The following is a 20,129-nucleotide window of genomic DNA, read 5'->3' as shown; positions in this document are numbered from 1 at the left end:
AGTACCCATGTAAAACTGGATGTACAAGGTGGCACATGTGTCTGGAGTTCATTTGCAGCAGTTAGAGGCCCTCATGCCTAAGTGGTAAACATTCATTTCACCATCTAAGGGACTCACATTCATCAAAACCTGGCCTTGAGCCAGGCATGGTGGTGCACGCCTTTAATCCCAGCACTCGGGAGGCAGAGGTAGGAGGATCACTATGAGTTCAAGACCACCCTGAGATTACATAGTGAATTCCAGGTCAGCCTGGGCCACAGTGAGATCCTACTTCAAAATACAAAAACAAAACAAAACAAAAAACCTGGCCTCAAATCCCCTTCCTCCAGTCACACCCTCCTTTGGGCTCCTCTGAGTTCCTGGGGGTCAAGGGCTGGGTCTGGCTTATCTATTTTTATTTTTAATTTTTATTTATTTAGTTTTTTGGGGTTTCTTTTGAGGTAGGGTTTCACTCTAGTCCAGGCTGGCTTTGAATTCATGGTGATCCTCCGACCTCTGCTTCCTGAATGATGGAATAAAGGTGTGTGCCACCATGCCTGGCAGTATTTTTTTTTTAATTTATTTTTTTCAAGGTAGGGTCTCACTCTGGTCCAGGCTGACCTGGAATTCACTCTGTCATCTCAAGCTGGCCTTGAACTCACGGCAATCCTCCTACCTCTGCTTCCCGAGTGCTGGGATTAAAGGCGTGCACCACCACGCCCGGCTAATATTTTTATTTTAATTCATTTAATTAATTTGTGTTCATGAGGGTGAGTGGGTGCATGTATGTGTGTATGGGTTGCATGGGTATGTACAGGTCTCAGAGTATCTTAGAGTATCTGTGCTCTTCTTCCATCTTCCTCATGACATGATCTCTTGCCACTGCAAACAAATGCCAGTCACCTTTTTATATGAGTAATATTTTATATAATATACATTTACATTTTATACATACATACATATATATATTAGAGAGAGAGAGAAAGAGACAGAGGGAGGGAGAGAGAGAATTGGTGCACCAGGGCCTCAGCCACTGAAATTGAATGCCAGACGCTTGCGCCACCTAGTGGGCATGTGTGACCTTGTGCTTGCCTCACCTTTGTGCATTTGGCTAATGTGGGATCTGGAGAGTTGAACATGGGTCCTTAGGCTTCACATGAAAGTGCCTTAACCACTAAGCCATCTCTCAAACCCCTATAAATAGTATTTTAAAAAATATATATATATATACATATATATGTATATATGTATATATATTAAATAAATCATTAAAATATATATATATACATATATATTTTAATGATTTATTTAAGAGACAGAGAGAGTGAGAGAATGGACATGACAAGGCATCCTGCCATTGCAAATGAACTCCAGACACATGGGGCACCTTGTGCATCTGGCTTTACATGGGTACTGGAGAATCAAACCTGGGTTATTTTTTAAATATATTTTTATTTATTTATTTGAGAGAGAGAAAGAGGGAGGGGGGAGGGAGAGAGAGAGAGAATGGGCGCTACAGGGCCTCCAGCCACTGCAAACAAACTCCAGATGCATGTGCCACCTTGTGCATCTGGCTTACATGGGTCCTGAGGAATCAAACCTAGGTCCTTTGGCTTTGTAGGCAAGCACCTTAACTGCTAAGTCATCCTTCCAGCCCAGTAGTATTTTTAAAATTGAGGAAAGGCTGAGCCATCTCTTCAGCCCCACAGTTTTTGTTTTTATGTTTTTGCCTTTAAATTGAGCATGGTAGCACTGGACTTTAAGGTCTTTAATCCCAGCACTCAGGAGGCTAAGGTAGAAAGATTGCTGTGAGTTCAAGGCCAGCGTGGGCTAGAGTGAGACCTTGCCTCAAAAAAAAAAAAAAAAAAAAAAAAAGACAACAAAATTGCCTAGAAGTTATTTTGCCTGTTGGTATTTTTTAAATTAATTAATTTATTTGAGAGAAAGAGAGAGAGAGATAGGCAAATAGAGATGATCAGCACAGGCCTCTAGCCACTGCAGACAAACTCCAGATGTATGTGCCACCAAGTTCATCTGTCTTATGTGGGTACTGGGCAATTGAACCTGGGTCCGTAGGCTTAGCAGGCAAGCACCTTAACTGCTAAGCTAGCTCTCCAGCCCATAAGTACTATCTTTAAGATTAATTTTTTAGTTACCATACAAAAGAGAGGCAATGATAGGCCAAAGAAACACTTCCATCCAAGTCTAGCTTGGTGAACCATTGCACTGGGGAGGGGAGTGTTACCTTCTCACTGCTAGGTAAAGCGCCCAACCAAAAGCAGCTGGTGGAGGAAAGGGTTTATTTTGGCTTACAGTCTCAAGGGGACACTTCATGGTGGCAGGGGAAAGCATGGCATGAGCAGAGGCTGGGCATCACATCTACCACAGGAGGTGGAAAACAGCCACAGGTGACTGAGCTGAGTTCTGGCCATTGGGCACTGGCTATAACACTCCTGAGCCTGCCCCGACCACACGCTTCCTCCAGCAAGGCTCTACCTCCCAAATTGCCATTGGCTGGGTTCTAAGCATTTAGAACGCGTGAGTTTATGGGGGACATTGGCTTCCACTACCGCAGGGGGTTACAGGAGCATGGTGACTGTCACAGCTGCATCATTAAGAGAGACGATTCACAAAAGCTGCATCCTGAAGTCTCCATCTTCTGCCTCCCCTGTTGAGCATGTGCCGTCCGGGAGGACAGAGGGAAACGCAGTCGTAAGTGACTGATGGCCCTCTTCAGATCCTTCTACAAGAGAGTGTTAATAGGTTCCATCTTGCGAGCATCTCATCAGAAATCACAGCCGGTCTGATCTCAAGATGGTAATGGCCGTGTCCTTCCCAAAGGGTCTGGTTCCACAGTAACCTACGTCCCTGTGCTACGCGCTCATGTTCACTGCCTCCACCATCTCTGTGTCACCCCTGTAGCTGCCGAGTCTGGCTGGCAGCGGGTATGTGATGTGTGTGGTTGGACAGATGTGTGAGGGAAAGGAAGGTGCTGAATGACATCCGGAGCTCTTCTGATGGTGGTGGCACAACTCCAGCGCTGAGAAAGCACGTCATGTCATGTAGATCACACTACACAGCCCCGGTTCCTAGACCTCTCCCTTCCAGACCTAGAGAATGTTGCTAAAAGCTGGCTGTGGTAGTGCACGCCTTTAGTCCCAGCACTAGGGAGGCAGAGGTAGGAGAAACACCATGAGTTTGAGACCACCCTGAGACTCCATAGTGAATTCCAGGTCAGCCTGGACTAGGCAAGATCCTACCTCTAAAAACAGAGAGAGAGAGAGAGAGAGAGAGAGAGAGAGAGGGAGAGAAAATGTTGTTAAGGAAGTGTGCACTCCCAAAACTGAGGCAGGAGGTTCGGGAGTTCAAGGCTAGTCTGGGGTTACATACTGAGACCTTATCTCAAAAAAGAAACCCACCAAAAATTGCCCAACTGACAAATCAACCAATCAAAACAAGCCAAGATGAAAAGGGAGGAGGAGGGGGGAGGAAGGAGAGGAGAGAGAAAGGAGGAAGGGGAGGAGGACAGCGTCCCTGGGTATTGCTTCTTCCAGCTGTGAGACTCTGGGTAAGACGCGTAGCTTCTGTGTGCCTCGGGGTCCTCATCTGTCCAAAGGAGTGCGTGTTCATACCTCCTTCTTCACAAGGTAGTGGTCAGGAGGTGACTCAATCCCCTGAGCCAAGTACCCCGCATACCTCTTAGATGTGGTTTGTGCCTACTAAACGTTAGCTGCACCAATGACATATCTCTACTTGGCCTTTTATTTCTGCAGTAATTTCAGACATATGGAAAGACTGGAAAACCTGTGCAAAGAATTCCTGTGTACCCTTCTCTTGGTTCCTTCAGATGGCACAGCTTACTGCCCTTGCTGGACCCGCCCTCTGCACACCCTTCAGTTGGAATGGTCGTCAGTTGAGGGTACGATTTCTCTTCACCTCACCTCTGAATTAATCCAAACCCACAGTACAGATACCAGATCCAGGGCACTGATGTCCCAGGGGCCAGGCAGCTGTGCCACAGACAGCTTCCTGGCAAACAAAACACACTGCTTAACTGACCCAGTATCCACTTTGTGGTTAGAATTTGTTCTGCTTTGTTTTTCATTTAGTTGTGTGTGTCCGGACTCAGCGTGTGATGTGTGGTGTGTGCCCCACGTGCACGTGTACAGAGGCCAGAGGAGAATGACAGGTGTCCTCTTATTTCTCAGCTGCCTGTTTCCTTGAGATGGGGTCTCTCCCTTCACCCAGAGCTGCTGTCTGTCAGTGTCAGTGAGCACCAATGATTCTCTGGTCTCTGCCTCCCCTATGAACTGGAGTTACAAGTGTGCCTGACCAAGCCTAGATTTAAATTTTTTTTTTTTTTTTTTTTTGGCAGCAAGCCCAATTGACTGGCCTTTCTTTTTATGAGAGAAAGAGAGAGAATTGGCATGCCAGGGACTCCAGCCTCTGCAGTCAAACTCCAGACATGTGTGCCCCCTTGTGTGCATGTATGACTTTGCATACTTGCCTCACTGCATCTGGCCCATGTGGGACCTGGATAGTCAAACCTGAGTCCTTAGGCTTTGCAGGCAAGTGCCTTAACTGCTAAGCCATCTCTCCGGGCCAAGGCTAGATTTTTTGTTTTGTTTAGTTTTTCTAGGTAGGGTCTCACTCTAGTTCAGGCTGACCTGGAATTAACTTTATAGTCTCAGGGTGGCCTTGAACTCATGGCGATCCTCCTACCTCTTGCCTCCCAAGTGCTGGGATTAAAGGCATGTGCCACCATGTCCAGCCAAGCCTAGATTTTTATGTGAGTTCTGGGAAGTTGAATTTGGCAGTCTCTGGCCTGGTAGGCCCTCATGATTAAGCAGCAAGCGCTCTTTACTGCTGAGCCATCTCCCTAGCCTTCCATTTAGTTTTTAATGTCTCTTTAGTTTCCTTTCCCTGGAATAGCCCCTCACTTGTCTTTGAGTTTTATTATCTTTGTTTTGCTTTGAGACACTGTCTTGCTATGTAGCTCAGGCTGGCCTTAGACTCTCGATCCTCCTACCTCAGCCTCCTGGGGGCTATGATTACAGCATTGCCTCCTGCTCAACATTTTTTGAACATTACAGGCTGGTTGACTTTACTGTTATTTCTTAGTCATTAGGCTCAAGATCAAACACGTTGGAAAGAACCCCTTAGACGGTGCTGTGTCCATGATGCCCAATGAGGGGACACATGATGTCAGTTTGTCCCAGTACAGGATGGTTCACTTTGAGCAGTGGTAAAGGTGGTGTCTTCAGGGTTTTGTTCTCCAATGAAAATTGCCTTTCTTTTTTTTTGGTTTTTCGAGGTAGGGTTTCACTCTAGCCCAGAATGACCTGGAATTCACTTTGTAGTCTCAGGGTAGCCTTGAACTCACTACAATCCACCCATCTTTACCTCCAGAGTGGTGAGATTAGAGGCGTGCGCCATCATGCCCGGCTGTCAATTTTTTTTTTTTTTTTGGGAACTAACAAGTATCTTGTAGAAAGATCCATTGGAACTGTGTAAGTATCTATTTCTTCATACTTTCCACCCACCCTTTTCCTAGCAGGGAGATTGCTTTTTTGAGATGTGTGTGTGTTTGTGTGTGTGTGTGTGTGTGTGTGTGTGTGTGTATGTATGTATTTTTTGCCCTGTGTTCACATGTAGAGTATGTGTGGTATGGTGTGTAATTTTTTAAACAAATTTAAAATTTATTTAAGAGCGACAAGCGACAGAGAAAGAGAGAAAGAGGCAGAGAGAGAGAGAGAGAATGGGCACATCAGGGCCTCCAGCCACTGCAAGTGAACTCCAGACACCTGTGCCCCCTTGTGCATCTGGCTTACGTGGGTCCTGGGGAATTGAACCTTGAACCGGGATCCTTAGGCTTCACAGGCAAGCGCTTAACTGCTAATCTCTCCATTCCTGGTGTGTAATTTTTATCTGCCCAAGGAAAGCACGAGGAACAAGCAATATCCCAACAGCATTATAGTCAGGCAAACCTCCCTCCTCTGCCTAGCCAGGGCCCCCCCCTTCCCTTCCTCAGTCTCACATTGCTGTGTCCTTCCAGAAGTGTTCTCCGCATAGCTGAGCCCAAAATATCCACTCTTCCTCTTGAAGTGTGTTAGGTGCACAGCAGGGAGCCCAATGCACACGTGACTTTGTATCTTTGTCCTATTTTATTTATGTTTTGGAATCATTTTTTAATTTAATTTTTATTTGAGAGATAGAGAGAGAGTGAGAGAGAGAATGGGCACACCAGGGCCTCCAGCCACTGCATACGAACTCCAGATGCATGTGCCACCTTGTGCATCTGGCTTACATGGCTCCTGGGGAATCAAACCAAGGACCTTTGGCTTTGCAGGCAAGTGCCTTAACCGCTAAACCATTTCTCCAGCCCCTGGAATCACTTTATATTTGCATCTGAAGTGAAGCCTCTTGTTCAGTTTCAGTCCTTAAGAAGCCCTGAGGTATAATGCCAGGATACAGCGCAGCCTCTGTCCTGCCCATCGGACCTGGGAATGAAACCCAGGCCTTCATGCATGCTAGGCGAGTACTTTACCCCTGAGTTCCAGCCTCAGCCCTTCATTTTCAAGAAGGAAACTGAGGCCCAGAGAGAAGGGACATGTCCTCAAGGTCAGAGGCAAAACAGACCTGGACACCCCTATTTCCCCACCCACCCCCCATCCACACACAGGAGAAGGGTACAGCTCCCCACTCCACACACCCAGGGGACACTTATTTTCTGGGAGCTTCCTTGCTAGCAAAATATCAGCTCCCAGCTCAAGTCTGGCTTCTCCCTTCTGCCCCACCATGCCTGCCTGCTCCCCTTCTTGGCTCTCATTAGGGACTCCCCTCCAGCATCCTGCTGGGCCTGCCTTGGGAGCCCCATTGATCCTCTGACAGCCCAAGACAGATCGGCGGGGCTGTGTACTCAGGTGCGTCAGGAGCACATGGAAGCCAGATGAGACGGCTCTGCGGGGGCCGGGGGGGGGGTGGGGGGGCACTGGGTGGGAGGAGAGCAAAGACGGAGCTCCACACACACCCGCCCTCCCTTCCCCTGGGGTTCGCATCCTTGCTGGGGTTCCCGGTCTCCCCTCTTTCAGGACTGGAGTGGGCTCATGCCACTTCATCCTGCAAGGCCTGGTAGTGAGGCAGAGAGCGATTAGGATGTGAGGTGAGCTTCTGTCCTACACTCATGCAGGCGCTCCTGAGAGTCTCACGAGCCTCAGTTTCCCCGAAATAATGAGAAGGAACACAGCCTCCAAGACACCCAGCAGACAGTGGGGCGTGGCCAGCAAATGTCTTTGCATCCCTTTCCAGGCCTCTTAAGACTCCCACTGCCGTTTCCTGTCCATTTCTTGTCCATTTCCTGTCCTGAGCTCTGCCTGTCAGAAGTTCTCGCTCTCTGTTCAGTCATAGGCTCGTGTGGCTTCCCCAGGGTCTGTCCCGATGCCCCTGACACCCGGAAGGCACACATCTCTAGCACTCTGTGGTGCGTGGGGCCCCGAGCCCAGAGGGAAGACTGAACTAGGCCTGGGACTGAGCGGAGGTGGCTCAGAGAGGAGCCCCAGTGCGGGAGGGGAGCTCAGCCCGAGAGGAGGTCCAGGCTTCCAGACGACAGGCAGGGGTCTTGGAGCGTGGGCTCTGCAGAGTAGCCGGAGCTGGAGTAGCAGAATGGGCCCCGGGAGAGGGCCATCGTCGCGGAGAGGACAACGGGGCAGGGAAGCTAGGGCCCAGAGAAGACAGGCTTAAATGGAGAGGGAGATTGGGGGCAGGAGGAGGGAAGCCTCACAGCTCAGGAGGAGGAAGGCTGTATGTAGAGGCCCAGGGTCTTCTTCCCAGCTGGCAGGCTCCAGTGCATTGCCATTAGTGAGCAGCTGGGTCCAGCTTCCTGGGGTGTACATTCAGTGCCACTGCAGAAGGCAGCCAGTGCCAGGCTTCCAGAGGTGACATCACTGCTCCATGTGGTTTTGCCTTCCCTGAAGACAAGAGGATGGTTGGAAGACAATCTTTTTGTTGTTGTTGTTGTTGTTGTTTTTTGAGGTAGAGTCTCACTCTAGCCCAGGCAGACCTGGAATTTACTATGTAGTCTCAGGGTGGCCTCGAACTCACAGCGATCCTCCTACCTCTGCCTCCCGAGTGCTGGGATTAAAGGCGTGCACCACCACGCCCGGCTCTGGAAGACAATCTTGAATGAAGGCGGGTCTTCACCAGTCCAAGGCCAACGCCTGGCGTGAGGGTCCTGGGGAGGGCACAGGATGTCAGGCTTCGAGGACCCTAAGTGGTGTGCAAGGTGCCTGTTCAGAGACAAGAATGGAGCACAGAGCCACTCGATGGGCAGCAAGTTTGTTCAGTGTGGCTGTGCTAGGCACTGTCCACTGTGTTGTATTGGCTCTGACCTACTGAGCCCACAGCGTGGCCTCTATTAGCCCGTTTTACAGAGGAGAAGAGGCGAAGAGTGGTCTCACAGCAGGGTCAGCCAAGCTGGGACATGAGCCCATCTTCCTGCTTGGTCCTGCAGGGCAGTAGGGTTGAGGCACTCTCAGACCCCAGGGATGACAGTCCCTGTGTCCCCTCAGCCCCTCTCTACAGGGATGCTGGTATGTTTGGTGCCCCCAGCAGGGCTGGCGGGTGAGATTTAAGTATAAATAAATAAACAAAGAACAGATGGTAGGGGGCAGGCAGGAGCCTCCCACTTCTCCCTGGGAAAACACTGCTGGCCTGGCAAATGGATTCCAGACTCCGGCCTGGAGGCCCCTCCCCAGCCTGCTCGCTGGTCTGTTTCTTGCCTTTGGGAGAAATGATGGGTTGGGACCCTTAGTCCTTGGCTCTATGCATGCATTATTGTCCTATTCTTCTTGTATGGCTTTGAGCAAATCATGCTACTTCCCTGTGCCTCCATTTCCCGACCTGTCCGATGAGTGGAAGGAGAAGGCATTCTGTCAGGTTTCTGTTCAAGAGCCCTCTTATCTGGGAAGCCTTCCTTGATTGCTCCAGGCAGAGTATTAGAGCAAACAGCTCAGTGTCGCAAGGTGAACACGAGTGTTTATATCTTGCAGTTTTTTTTTTTCATAGCAATCCACTCAGTAGATCTTTGCTGGGGGGTATGCTGTGTACCTGGCACCATGCCATCCTCAAGACTCATGCAGAACCTGACACAGAGCTTTTTTTTTTTTTTTTTTTGTCGGTTCAGCACCAACCCAGAGCAGTTATTAATACACACTAGTGTGAATGAATTCATGGCGGTGCATGAAGGGGACTGTTGCAGTCAGGTTCGCGTTGCTGGTAGAAATCACCCAACCAAGATCAGCTTGTGGGAAAAAGAGGTTTATTTTGGCTTACAGGCTTGAGGGGCAGCTCCATGATGGCAGGGGGAAAAGATGGCATGAGCAGAGGGTGGACATCATCCCCTGGCCCACATAAGGTGGACAACAGGAACAGAAGAGTGTGCCAAACACTAGCATGGGGAAACTGGCTATAACACCCATAAGCCCACCCCCAACAATACACTGCCTCCAGGAGGCATTCATTCCCAAATCTCCATCAGCTGGGAACCTAGCGTTCAGAACACCTACGTTTACGGAGGACACTTAAACCACCACAGGGACCAAGGTGGCTGCCATCTTCCTTAATGTGCAACTTGTGTCACTGAAGTAGGGCAGGACATGGATAAGAGATGATGTGGGGATAGAGAGATGGCTTAATGGTTAAGGCACTTGCCTGCAAAGCCGAAGGACCCAGGTTTGATTTCCCAGTACCCACGTAAAGCCTGATGTGCAGAGTGGCACATGCCACTGAAGTTCATTTGCAGTGGCTGGAGGCCCTGGCATGCCCATTCTCTCTCTATCTGCCTCTTTCTTTCTTTCTTTCTCAAATAAGTAAATAAAATATATATTTAAAAAATATTTTAATTTTTGTTTATTTATTTGAGAAACAGAAAGAGGCCGAGGGGGAGAGAGAGAGAGAGAGCACGAGAGAGAGAGAATGGGCACACGTCAGGGCCTCCAGCTACTGCAAACGAACTCCAGATGCATGTGCCTCTTTGTGTATCTGGCTTACGTGGGTTCTGGAAAATGGAACCGGGGTCCTTTGGCTTTGCAGGCAAACGTCTTAACCTCTAAGCCATCTCTCCAGCCCCAACAAAATACATAGTTTTTAAAGATGATGTGGGTCCCTGGTGGCAGATTATTAAATAACAATAACTTCACAGTGACAGTGACCTCTCAGCCCTTCTCACAGACCAATAAGGTCTGTGATGAGGCCAGTGTCTCACACCTATGGTGCTCCTCCTGGGCCTAAAGCTTCTACAGACATTCTTATCTACTTAGGATTTAAACTATAGACATTTCTTTTAACTTGTGGGTGTATGTATATAATATATGGGGAGCACATGTTGCCATGGAATGCTTGTGGAGGTCAGAAGCTAATGGTGGAGGGCTGGTTCTCTCCCTCCACCTAGTTTGAGATGATCTTTCTTGCCTTTTTTTTTTTAATTTTTTATTTTAATTTATTTGAGAATGACAGACACAGAGAGAAAGACAGATAGAGGGAGAGAATGGGCGTGCCAGGGCTTCCAGCCTCTGCAAACGAACTCCAAACGCGTGCGCCCTCTTGTGCATCTGGCTAACGTGGGACCTGGGGAACCGAGCCTCGAACCGGGGTCCTTAGGCTTCACAGGCAAGCGCTTAACCGCTAAGCCATCTCTCCAGCCCTCTTTCTTGCCTTTTGCTGCTGGGAATGTCAGACTAGCTTACCCATAAGCTTTGTGACTTCAATTGCCTTAGGTGTGCTGGGATTATGGATTCATGTGCCACTTTGTGTCCCACTTTATTTATGCTGGAGATATCAACTCTGGTGGGCAGGTTCGAGGAGCAAGCACCTGTAACCACTGAGCCATCCCCCAGCCCCGTGAGCCATATACTAGTGGTTTGTTTCCACTGTATTCATTGTGGTCAGTTACCTTTATTTATTTATTTTATTTTAGAGAGAGAGAGAGAGAGAGAGAGAGGGAGGGAGAGACAGTGAGTTGGCATGCCAGGGCCTCAGCCACTGCAATCACATTCCAGATGCTTGCGCCACCTAGTGGGCATGTGGGACCTTGCACTTGCCTCACCTTTGTGTGCCTGGCTTACACAGGATCTAAAGAGTCAAACCTGGGTCCTTAGGCTTCACAGGCAAGTGCCTTAACCACTAAGCCATCTCTCCCATTTTCAGTTACCTTTTAATTATGAGAAGGATACTGATTTCTCCTGATGTTTGGTGGGAGATTTACACATTCCCTCACTCTGCAGAACATTTGCCACAATGCTGGAAATTGAACCTAGGGCCTCATGCATGCTGGGCAAGTGCTCTACCACCAAGCTACATCCTTAGCCCTTGTGACCTGTGACAAAAGGGTTTGCTGGGTGCATATGGCAATGTAGGCTTTATCACAGAGGGGCCCAAGGAAACTAGTGGGGGTGACATTTTGACTGTAGCTGTAGTGATCACACTATATGTATCTGTCAAAATGTATGGTAACACTTAAAATAGGTGCACTTTATTGTATGTAAAGTATGCTTCAAAAGTGACTTAAAATATATGTATTTAGGGGCTGGAGAAATGGTCCAATGATTAAGGTGCTTGTCTGTAGAGCCTAATGACCTGGGTTGGATGGCCCAGTACATGTAAAGCCAGATGCACCAAATGGCACATGCATCTGGAGTTCATTTGTAGTGTCTTGAGGCACTGGTGTGCCCTTTCTCTCTCTCTCTCTTTCTTCTCTTGCTTGCAAATAAATAAATAAATAAATAAAACAAAGTATTCGTATTTAAATTTAACGGTCAGACCCTAGGGCTCAATGGCTAAAGTGTTTGCTGTGCAAGCATGAAGGTCTGAATGTAGCTCCCCTGAAACCCACATTGAATGCTGGGTGTAGTGGCCCACACATGTAATCCCAGCACTGGGGAGGTGGAGACAGGCAGATCCCTGAAGCTCACTGCCTAGCTAGTCTAGACAAATTGGTGAGCTCCGGGTTCGATGAGAGACTTTTGTCTCAAAAACCAGGGTGGCTGCGTATGGTGGTGCACGCCTTTAATCCCAGCACTCGGGAGGCTGAGGTAGGAGGATCACTGTGAGTTTGAGGCCACCCTAAGAATACATAGTGAATTCCAGGTCATTCTGGGCTAGAGTGAGACCCTACCTCAAAAAAAAAAAAAAAAAGAAAACCAAAATAAATAAATAAAAATTTTAAAAAAAACCATAAAAACAAAGATAACAGCCGGGCTGCGGGGCATTGGTGCGACTCCACCATGTTGAAGGTGTCCTTATTTAAGGTCACGCTCACGTCGGACCCGCGGCTGCCCTACAAAGTACTCAGGGTTCCTGAAAGTACACCTTTCACAGCAGTCTTAAAGTTTGCAGCAGAAGAATTTAAAGTTCCTGCAGCAACAAAAGCAATTATTACCAGTGATGGAATAGGAATAAATCTTGCTCAGACTGCTGGAAATGTTTTTCTAAAGCGTGGTTCAGAACTATGAATTATTCCTAGAGATCATGTTGGAAGTCATTAATACATGCAACTTGGAGCAGAGTTACCGACCAGAATAAATGTTGATGTTTGTTGTTGCTGTAAAATTGAAATCAGGTATTTAAGACACTATGAAAATAACAAGAATCAAAGAAACAATGAACGGTGGCTCTTCTGTCCCTTGTTGTTCATACTTTTCATATGAAGTGGGAAGCCTCATGAATGGAGGGCACATCCTCCAGAGAAGGTGGTACAATTGGTGGTTGCTACCTCATCACAATTGAGAGTTTACTTGTGGCAAATGGATTATCTGACTTGACTTAGCCAGAATATTTGGAACATTAAAGTTCACTGTCATACTTGTATTTGAGTTAAAATACAAAAGGATTATGGGTCATGGATGATAATTGACTTGATATTATCTTACTTGTAACTTGATCACTATATAGTCTGATGAAGTTAATAGACATTTCCAATGAAAAATTAAGATTTTTTATTGTTTAGGTTTTTTTTAAGTCTCAACCTTAATATATCCTATAAATCTTAATTTCTCATCATGAAGCCAAAAACTGAATTTTTAGATCTATCCATTGTATCTATAAATTGATGTCTTACACCAAATAGTTTAACTGTGATCTTGCAAAATTCAGTATTTATAATTGAATTGACAAAAGTAGAAACAGCTTTTATTGAGTTATGTATTCTTTTAATACCAACTTACATGGCAGAAATCCTCAAGAAACTATTTTTTGAGGATATTTTTGAACAGTGTTCAGAAAGAACGTTGTTGCAGAGGAGATCTGAAGTGTACGCGTGGCTTTGAGCAAAGCAGCCCTGACTGGAAGCGCTGATGAGCAGAACGCACTGAGGACCTGGCCTTTAGGGCAGTCATCTTGTGGATAAGGAGCCAGGGGAGGGAAGATGGGAAAGCCCAAATGACCAGACTGGGTCAAGGAAAGCAAAGGACAGCAGTGACAAGGAACAGCACTGAGCTGCAGGAAAGTCCACAGGCTGGACAAACCTAAAAGAATAGGTTGTAGAAAACTGAAGGGGAAGACAAAATACATGACATAGACTTAAGTGCCAAATGACAGAGAGGAGGCTATATTACATGAATGTGAATACTTCAGAAATACCCTTGATGAAGGTCCAAAGAAAGATTCGTCCGTACAGAGAAAACCTTGATATCTGCTGTCATGAAGGATGAATTAAAGGCTCAGGACTCAGAGCCAGGGCTTGAGCAGCTGCATTTTCAGTAGTGCGCTCTGGAGGCAAGGGGAAGGCAGGTTCTCACTAGATACTCACTACATTCATGGATAAAGCTCTAGGACCAAGTTTTACCTTGACATGTTTGAGTGTTACAGGGCCTCCGTTTATTTATAAGAAAATGTAACACACACAGCATCTGAAAACTACATCAATGGTTTAGGAAATTGCTAGATATCAATCACAAATTATCAAAGCAGGAGGTACCAGCTGATACAGGTAATTATTTTTATAAAAAAACTAGTACTCAGTGGCCTGGCTCTTTATAAAATTAGGCCTCAGTTAAACAGAAGTGTCTGAATATTGTCTTTTAAGTTCTGGGCTTCATTATAATTGTCTTCTTTCTCCTCTTATAACACAAGTCTGCCTGTTGTTTGTGCAATCCACTTAAATGTCCTTCACTATAAAGTGATATATTTAATACTTACATGTTTGGTTTTGAAAATTAAATTGTAATCATAAAAACATGTGTTAAGCAATTAGATGTTTTATTATTAAATGTGATCTGTAAAAAAAAAAAAAAAAGATAACAGGGTGGAGAGAAACTGAGGATACCTGATGTCAACCTCTAGTCTCCACATACATGTGCACACATTTGTGCCCACATACATACTAACATGGATATACACCACACGAGTACATTTACAAACACACACACACCACACAATAAAGTCAGATTCCCACTAAATAATAATGTTAAATAATAGTACAGGGGCTGGAGAGATGGCTTAGCAGTTAAGGTTCTTGTGTGCAAAGCCTAAGGATCTGGGTTCATTTCCTTAGACCCATGTAAAGCCATATGCACAAGGTGGCACATGCATCTGGAGTTCATTTGCAGCTGCTAGAGGCTGTCTGTCTCTCTCTTCTTGCAAATAAATAAATAAAAATACTGAAAAAAAATAATAGTGCATATAGACAAAGCCTCAAAGTTTATCCACCACACAGTAAAGCTCGGAGTCAATGAATAAACAGATAGAAGACAGAATCTTCTTACAATTATTTTTATTATGAATTTTAAGAAGGCAGAGTCTTTAAAACAAAATTAAGAAGCATCAAGCATTCATCCTCTGGATGGATGCTGTAACAAAAGCACAAAATGGGGCTGGGGAGATGGCTCAGCATCTAAAGTCATTTGCTTGCCAAGTCCACTGATCCAAGTTCAGTTCCCCAGCACCCGTGTGAAGCTGGATGCCTCTGTGATTCAAAGTACCTACAACAGCAAGAGGTGGAGCCAGGAGAGTCTGAGGCCCCTGGACCACTGAGACCGGCATCCTTTGCTGCAGCAAGAGACAGACATCTTGACCTCCACACATGCATTGTGGCATGTGCGCACACACACACACACACACACACACACACACACACACTTGCATACTCCACATACACACCACAGTACATCACACCTACTACACACATATGCATGCACACCTGCAAAGAATAATTTTTTTTTTTAAAGGTAGGCTCTCACTCAAGCTCAGGCTGACCTGGAATTCACTATGCAGTCTCAGGGTGGCCTTGAACTCACAGCGATCCTCCTACCTCTGCCTCCTGAGTGCTGGGATTAAAGGCATACGCCACCACACCTGGCTACATTTAAAAAATATACATTTTATTTATTTATTTATTTATGAGAGAGAAAGAGACAGATAGAGATAAAGGAAGAATGGGCATGCCAGGGCCTCTAGCCACTGCATATGAACTCCAGACACATGTACCCTCTTGTGCATCTGGCTTATGTGGGTCCTGGGGAATCGAACCCGGGTCTTAGGCTTTGCAGGCAAATGCCATAACCACTAAGTCATTTCCCCAGTCCCCTACATTTTTTAAAAAGTACAAAATGATCCCACTGTTACCTATACACACAATGTTACATATAAGCTCTGTCTAGCTAGTTTAAAAATGTCCAGGTAAGCCGGGTGTGGTGATGGTAGGAGGATCACTGTGAGTTCGAGGCCACCCTGAGACTACACAGTGAATTCCAGGTCAGCCTGAGCTAGAGTGAGACCCTACCTTGGCAAAAAAAAAAAAAAAAAAAAAAAAAAAAAAAGTCCAGGTGGGTGGGATCTGAGAGCTGACAATGGCATCAGTGACCAAGTGGATGAGTAAGTTACCTGTCTTTGGGAGGAAACAGTCCTACACGGCCCCATCTCAGAGGGTCCTGAGCAGAGCTTCTCCTGTTTCTCTGCATCATCTGCCAGGATGGCTCTCTCTACCCTATGACACAGAGCTCTAAGAACATGTGAATGACCTTCATACATTAGGTTTATCTTTTAGATCCCCCCCCCCCACGCCCATAGGCACACCGACTCCTCTTTCTAATGACAATCCAAATGCCCACTTTCTCACACGCTTTTCTCCCCGGATGCTTAGCTGCTGTGCTCGCCAGGCTCTTTGCACAGAGCTTCATCTTGGCAGGGCAGCAGGACAGAAAGAAGAAAAAAGGAGGTCAATAACAAGGACATGGGCAAAGGAGCAAAACAACTACATTTAAATAGGAAGGGAAAAACAGAGTAGATGGGCTGGGTGTGGTGGCGCACGCCTTTAATCTCAGCACTTGGGAGGCAGAGGTAGGAGGATCACTGTGAGTTCGAGGCCAGCCTGAGACTACATAGTGAATTACAGATCAGCCTGGACTAGAGTGAGACCCTACCTCCCTCCCCCTCAAAAAAATGGGGGAGAAGATGGCTGGTGAAGTGGAGAGGCAAGGGAAGTCTCTCTAAGGGGGTGGCATCTGAACTAAGAACTGAACGATTCCAAGGAGCCAGGACATCTCAAGGAAGGGCATTCTAGGCAGAGTGCAGAGTTCCCCCCAGGTCAGGAAGCCCGATGAGGTCACCGGCCTGGATGGTATGGAACAAGCTGTGAGGGCGGTCATTTGGGGTGTTGAGTTGAGGAGGTGAGAATGGTTTTCTATATGTGATCCTCCAACACTTTCAAATCTGCCATATTAGGGCAGATTGCTGGGGACGAATTGGCGAGCTGCAGGTTCAAAAACAGATCCTCATTTGGTGGGTAAAGAGCTTGCCCCCAGAGCATGAGGACCTGAGTTCAGATCCTGAAATCTTGAAAAACGCTGGGTGTCGTGTCATGCACCTGCACTCCTAATGCTGAGGAGGCCGAGAAAGGCTACCACTGGTCTGGCCAACCTGTTCAGGCCTAAATTTAGTGACAGACCCCATCTCTAAGAATAAAAGCGGAAAGTGGATTGGCCACCATCATGAAAACCAATGATCACAAATGTTGGCGGGGATGTGGAACAAGAGGAAGCCTTCTACACTGCTGGTGGGAATGCAATCTGGTCCGGCCGTTGTGGAAATCAGTGTGGAGGTTCCTAAAACAGCTAAAGATTGATCTTCCATATGACCCAGCTATAGCACTCCTAGGCATATATCCTAAGGACTCATCTTATTCACTTAGAAGTGCGTGCTCAACCATGTATTGCTGCTCAATTTATAATAGCTGGGAAATGGAACCAGCCTAGATGTCCCTCAACTGATGAGTGGATAATGAAGATACAGCACATTTATACAATGGAGTTCTACACAGCGGTAGAGAAAAATGAAGTTATGAAATTTACAGAAAAATGGATGGATCTGGAAAGGATTATACTAAGTGAGGTAACCCAGGCCCAGAAAGCCAAGCACCACATGTTCTCTCTCATATGTGGATCCTAGCTACAGATGATTAGGCTTCTGTGTGAGAAGGAAAAAACTCAGTATTAGATGCCAGTAAGCTAAAAATGAGATACAAAGGGAAGAGAAGGGAGGGGAGGAGGGTACTTAATAGGTTGGTATTGTACATATGTAAGTAGAAGAATAGATTAATGGGGGTGAAAAGGCCCAAAGTGAGGTCAGGGGAGGAGATTGAGTAAAGTAAAGGTGGAGGGAGGGCTAATCAAAATCTGAGAGGATATAAATAAACCAAACAGAATCCTTCAGTTTTGGACAATGGAATACCCAGGAGCTGAAGATCATTGCTAGAAAATTTTCAGTGCCAGGGATGGGATACCTTCCAGTGAGTTGTTGGCCAGGGAGGTCCCTGATGCCCCCAAAACATTATAGGCCATTGCCGAGGCCCTTGGTTTCCCACCAGGAATAGATGGTAAGACCCTATTGCTGAAGACTCCACATACTTGGGCTGCAAGACCACTGAGAAATCCTGCTGAAACTGAGCTGATGACCTCCTCCATGTAGACCAGCTGACAGAAAGCTGGAGGAAGCCATTCTACATGCAGTTCAATGGGAGAAAGATACACCGCCAGTGAAGATACTCAACAGTGGACACTGCAAGCCTTATAATTGGCCAACCAGGCCAAATGAGCCAACGGGTGCAATAGTGGCATGTCTGTCATGGTAGAAACCAACTGCCCTCCAATTGGACAGGAGGCCCACTCCAAGGGAGGGAATACATCCCTGATACTGAAAACTTAAAACAGGGGTAGTCATGAGCCCTAGGGTTGTAACATCTGCTGATGTCTGGATTAGTGTATATACTATGCTTGTCAAACTTCCCAGTAAGCACTTCTCTTAATATTCATAGATTCATAGAGAATCTTCTCTTTTCAGATGGCAGTGACCTTGGGACAACTCAGAAGGCATCATGGTGCTGGAAAGAAGTAACTAGAGTACCAAGTAACATCTCGATCACACCTTCCAAGGCTCAGGTTCTAATGCAGAAGAGGTGGCGGAAAGAATGTAAGAGCCAAAGGAAAGGTTGGACTCCTTACAACGTGCTCCCTCCAGACAAAAAATTGGCCTCAATATCCATGACCTCATAATGGCTGACACTACATACATAAGACCATCATAAGAGGAGGGAAGGATCATGGCACCCAAATAGAGGAGAGACTTATTGAGATGGGGAGTGGATGTGATGGAGAAGGGAATTTCAAAGGGGAAAGGGGGGCAGAGGGATATTACCATAGGATATTTTTTATAATCATGGAAAACGTTTAATAAAATTGAGAAAAAAGAAAGTGGATTGAGGAATTTACCCTACATCTACCTTAAAGGACTGGAAGGAGTTGTTAGCACACTGAGCAAAGAGTGTGCATGCGCACACACATATATACAGCTGACACTTGAGGCAGTGAGTGTGCACCCCCACACGCGCACAGGTGACACCCGGCTCAGTGAGTATGCACCCACATACATATGTAGCCACACACACACACACACACACACACACAGAGGTACCACTTGATATTTCTCTTTGAATTTTTAGACAGGATTTCTATAGAGCTCAGACTAACCTCGAACTCCTGACTCTCTTGTCTCAGCTTACTGAGTACTGGGGTGACATGGGTTACTGCCATATTGTTTCTCTTGATGGGTTTTCGGAACTGTGTTCTCCCCTCCCCTGCTCTTTATGCTCCTAGGAGCTAGGGTTCCTCTGTGTGGCCTCCCCTCTCCCATTCCAACCCTCCTCCTCCGCAGCTTAGGATTCCCGACTGAGTGACTGAGTCCCGTTCACTGGCAAAGAGCTGGGGCTCCATCTTCAGAAGCGTCTGGATTCTGATCACTTGGCATTCTGGTGCGAAGGAAGGGCCGAGAGTCACTTAGGACTCTGCTGTCAAAGCTGCCTTCCTCTTGGCCCTCGCTCCCTTCCCACTACTCTCAACAGCCAGAGCCAGGCCGAGCTTTCCCTTGGCTCGCAGCCCCAAAGGGGGTGGCAGGCCCGTTCACTGGGGCCAGGTCCCCGGGGTAGGGCAGACCCGTCTTCTGTTCTTGCAGTCCTCACATCCCACAGGCAGTTCTGAAAAACAGAGTGCCTTCAAGACACACCCACGTCGGCCAGACACCTTCTCTCTACTCATCTATAACTCAGCTGGGGGGACTTTCCATTGTGCCCTTGCCTTAGACGAGGAAACTGAGGCTTACAGGGGTGCATTTGTCTCTAGGACAGCTGGAGGCCGGGTTCTCGCTTCTGTAAAACGAGGCTTAAAACCTTTTCTGTCAAGGTGCTCCTGAGACTTGAAGGAGTAGGGGCCTTAGCACGCTGAGCGACGCATGCACACAGTAGGTGCTCATCGATGGTCTTTACATTGTTCTGAGCGGAAACGCTCTCACCGAGGGCTACTAGCTGGTCAATGGCGCAGACTTGAGAGTCCTGAGCTGTTAACCACCGTGCAGGGGTATTGTAGAAACAGCGCCGTAACATCACCGACTGTAACAGTGCTTCCCACCCAAGTGGTGACCCCGAGGGTAGAGAGCTCTGGGCTTGTCAGGTGGCCACACCTGCCCAGCATACACCCCTGAAGCAGATGCTGGCTAACAGCCTAGGCAGGGACCCCGAAGAGGCCCCAAGCTGGCCCCGTGGCTGTGCGCGGAGCCTGCGCCTGGAAGACATTACACGGCTGTCGGGGGCCGGGGGGCGTCGCCCTGAGTTC

At 47.1% G+C, this 20,129-nt stretch overlaps 1 protein-coding gene across 1 annotated transcript; it reads left to right on the top strand.

Moving 5' to 3' along the window:
• The first annotated feature begins 12,257 nt into the window (after positions 1–12,257).
• On the top strand, positions 12,258–12,485 carry LOC123462954 (ubiquitin-fold modifier 1-like). Its single transcript, XM_045157521.1, has one exon. It carries the CDS (start codon positions 12,258–12,260, stop codon positions 12,483–12,485), a length of 228 nt encoding a protein of 75 aa, XP_045013456.1.
• Positions 12,486–20,129: the final 7,644 nt, after the last annotated feature.

The sequence above is a fragment of the Jaculus jaculus genome, chromosome 8 (genome assembly GCF_020740685.1).
Source record: "Jaculus jaculus isolate mJacJac1 chromosome 8, mJacJac1.mat.Y.cur, whole genome shotgun sequence".
Lineage (NCBI taxonomy): Eukaryota > Metazoa > Chordata > Mammalia > Rodentia > Dipodidae > Jaculus > Jaculus jaculus.
The sequence above is the reverse complement of the archived record's forward strand: the minus strand, read 5'-3'. Positions and strand labels throughout refer to the sequence as shown.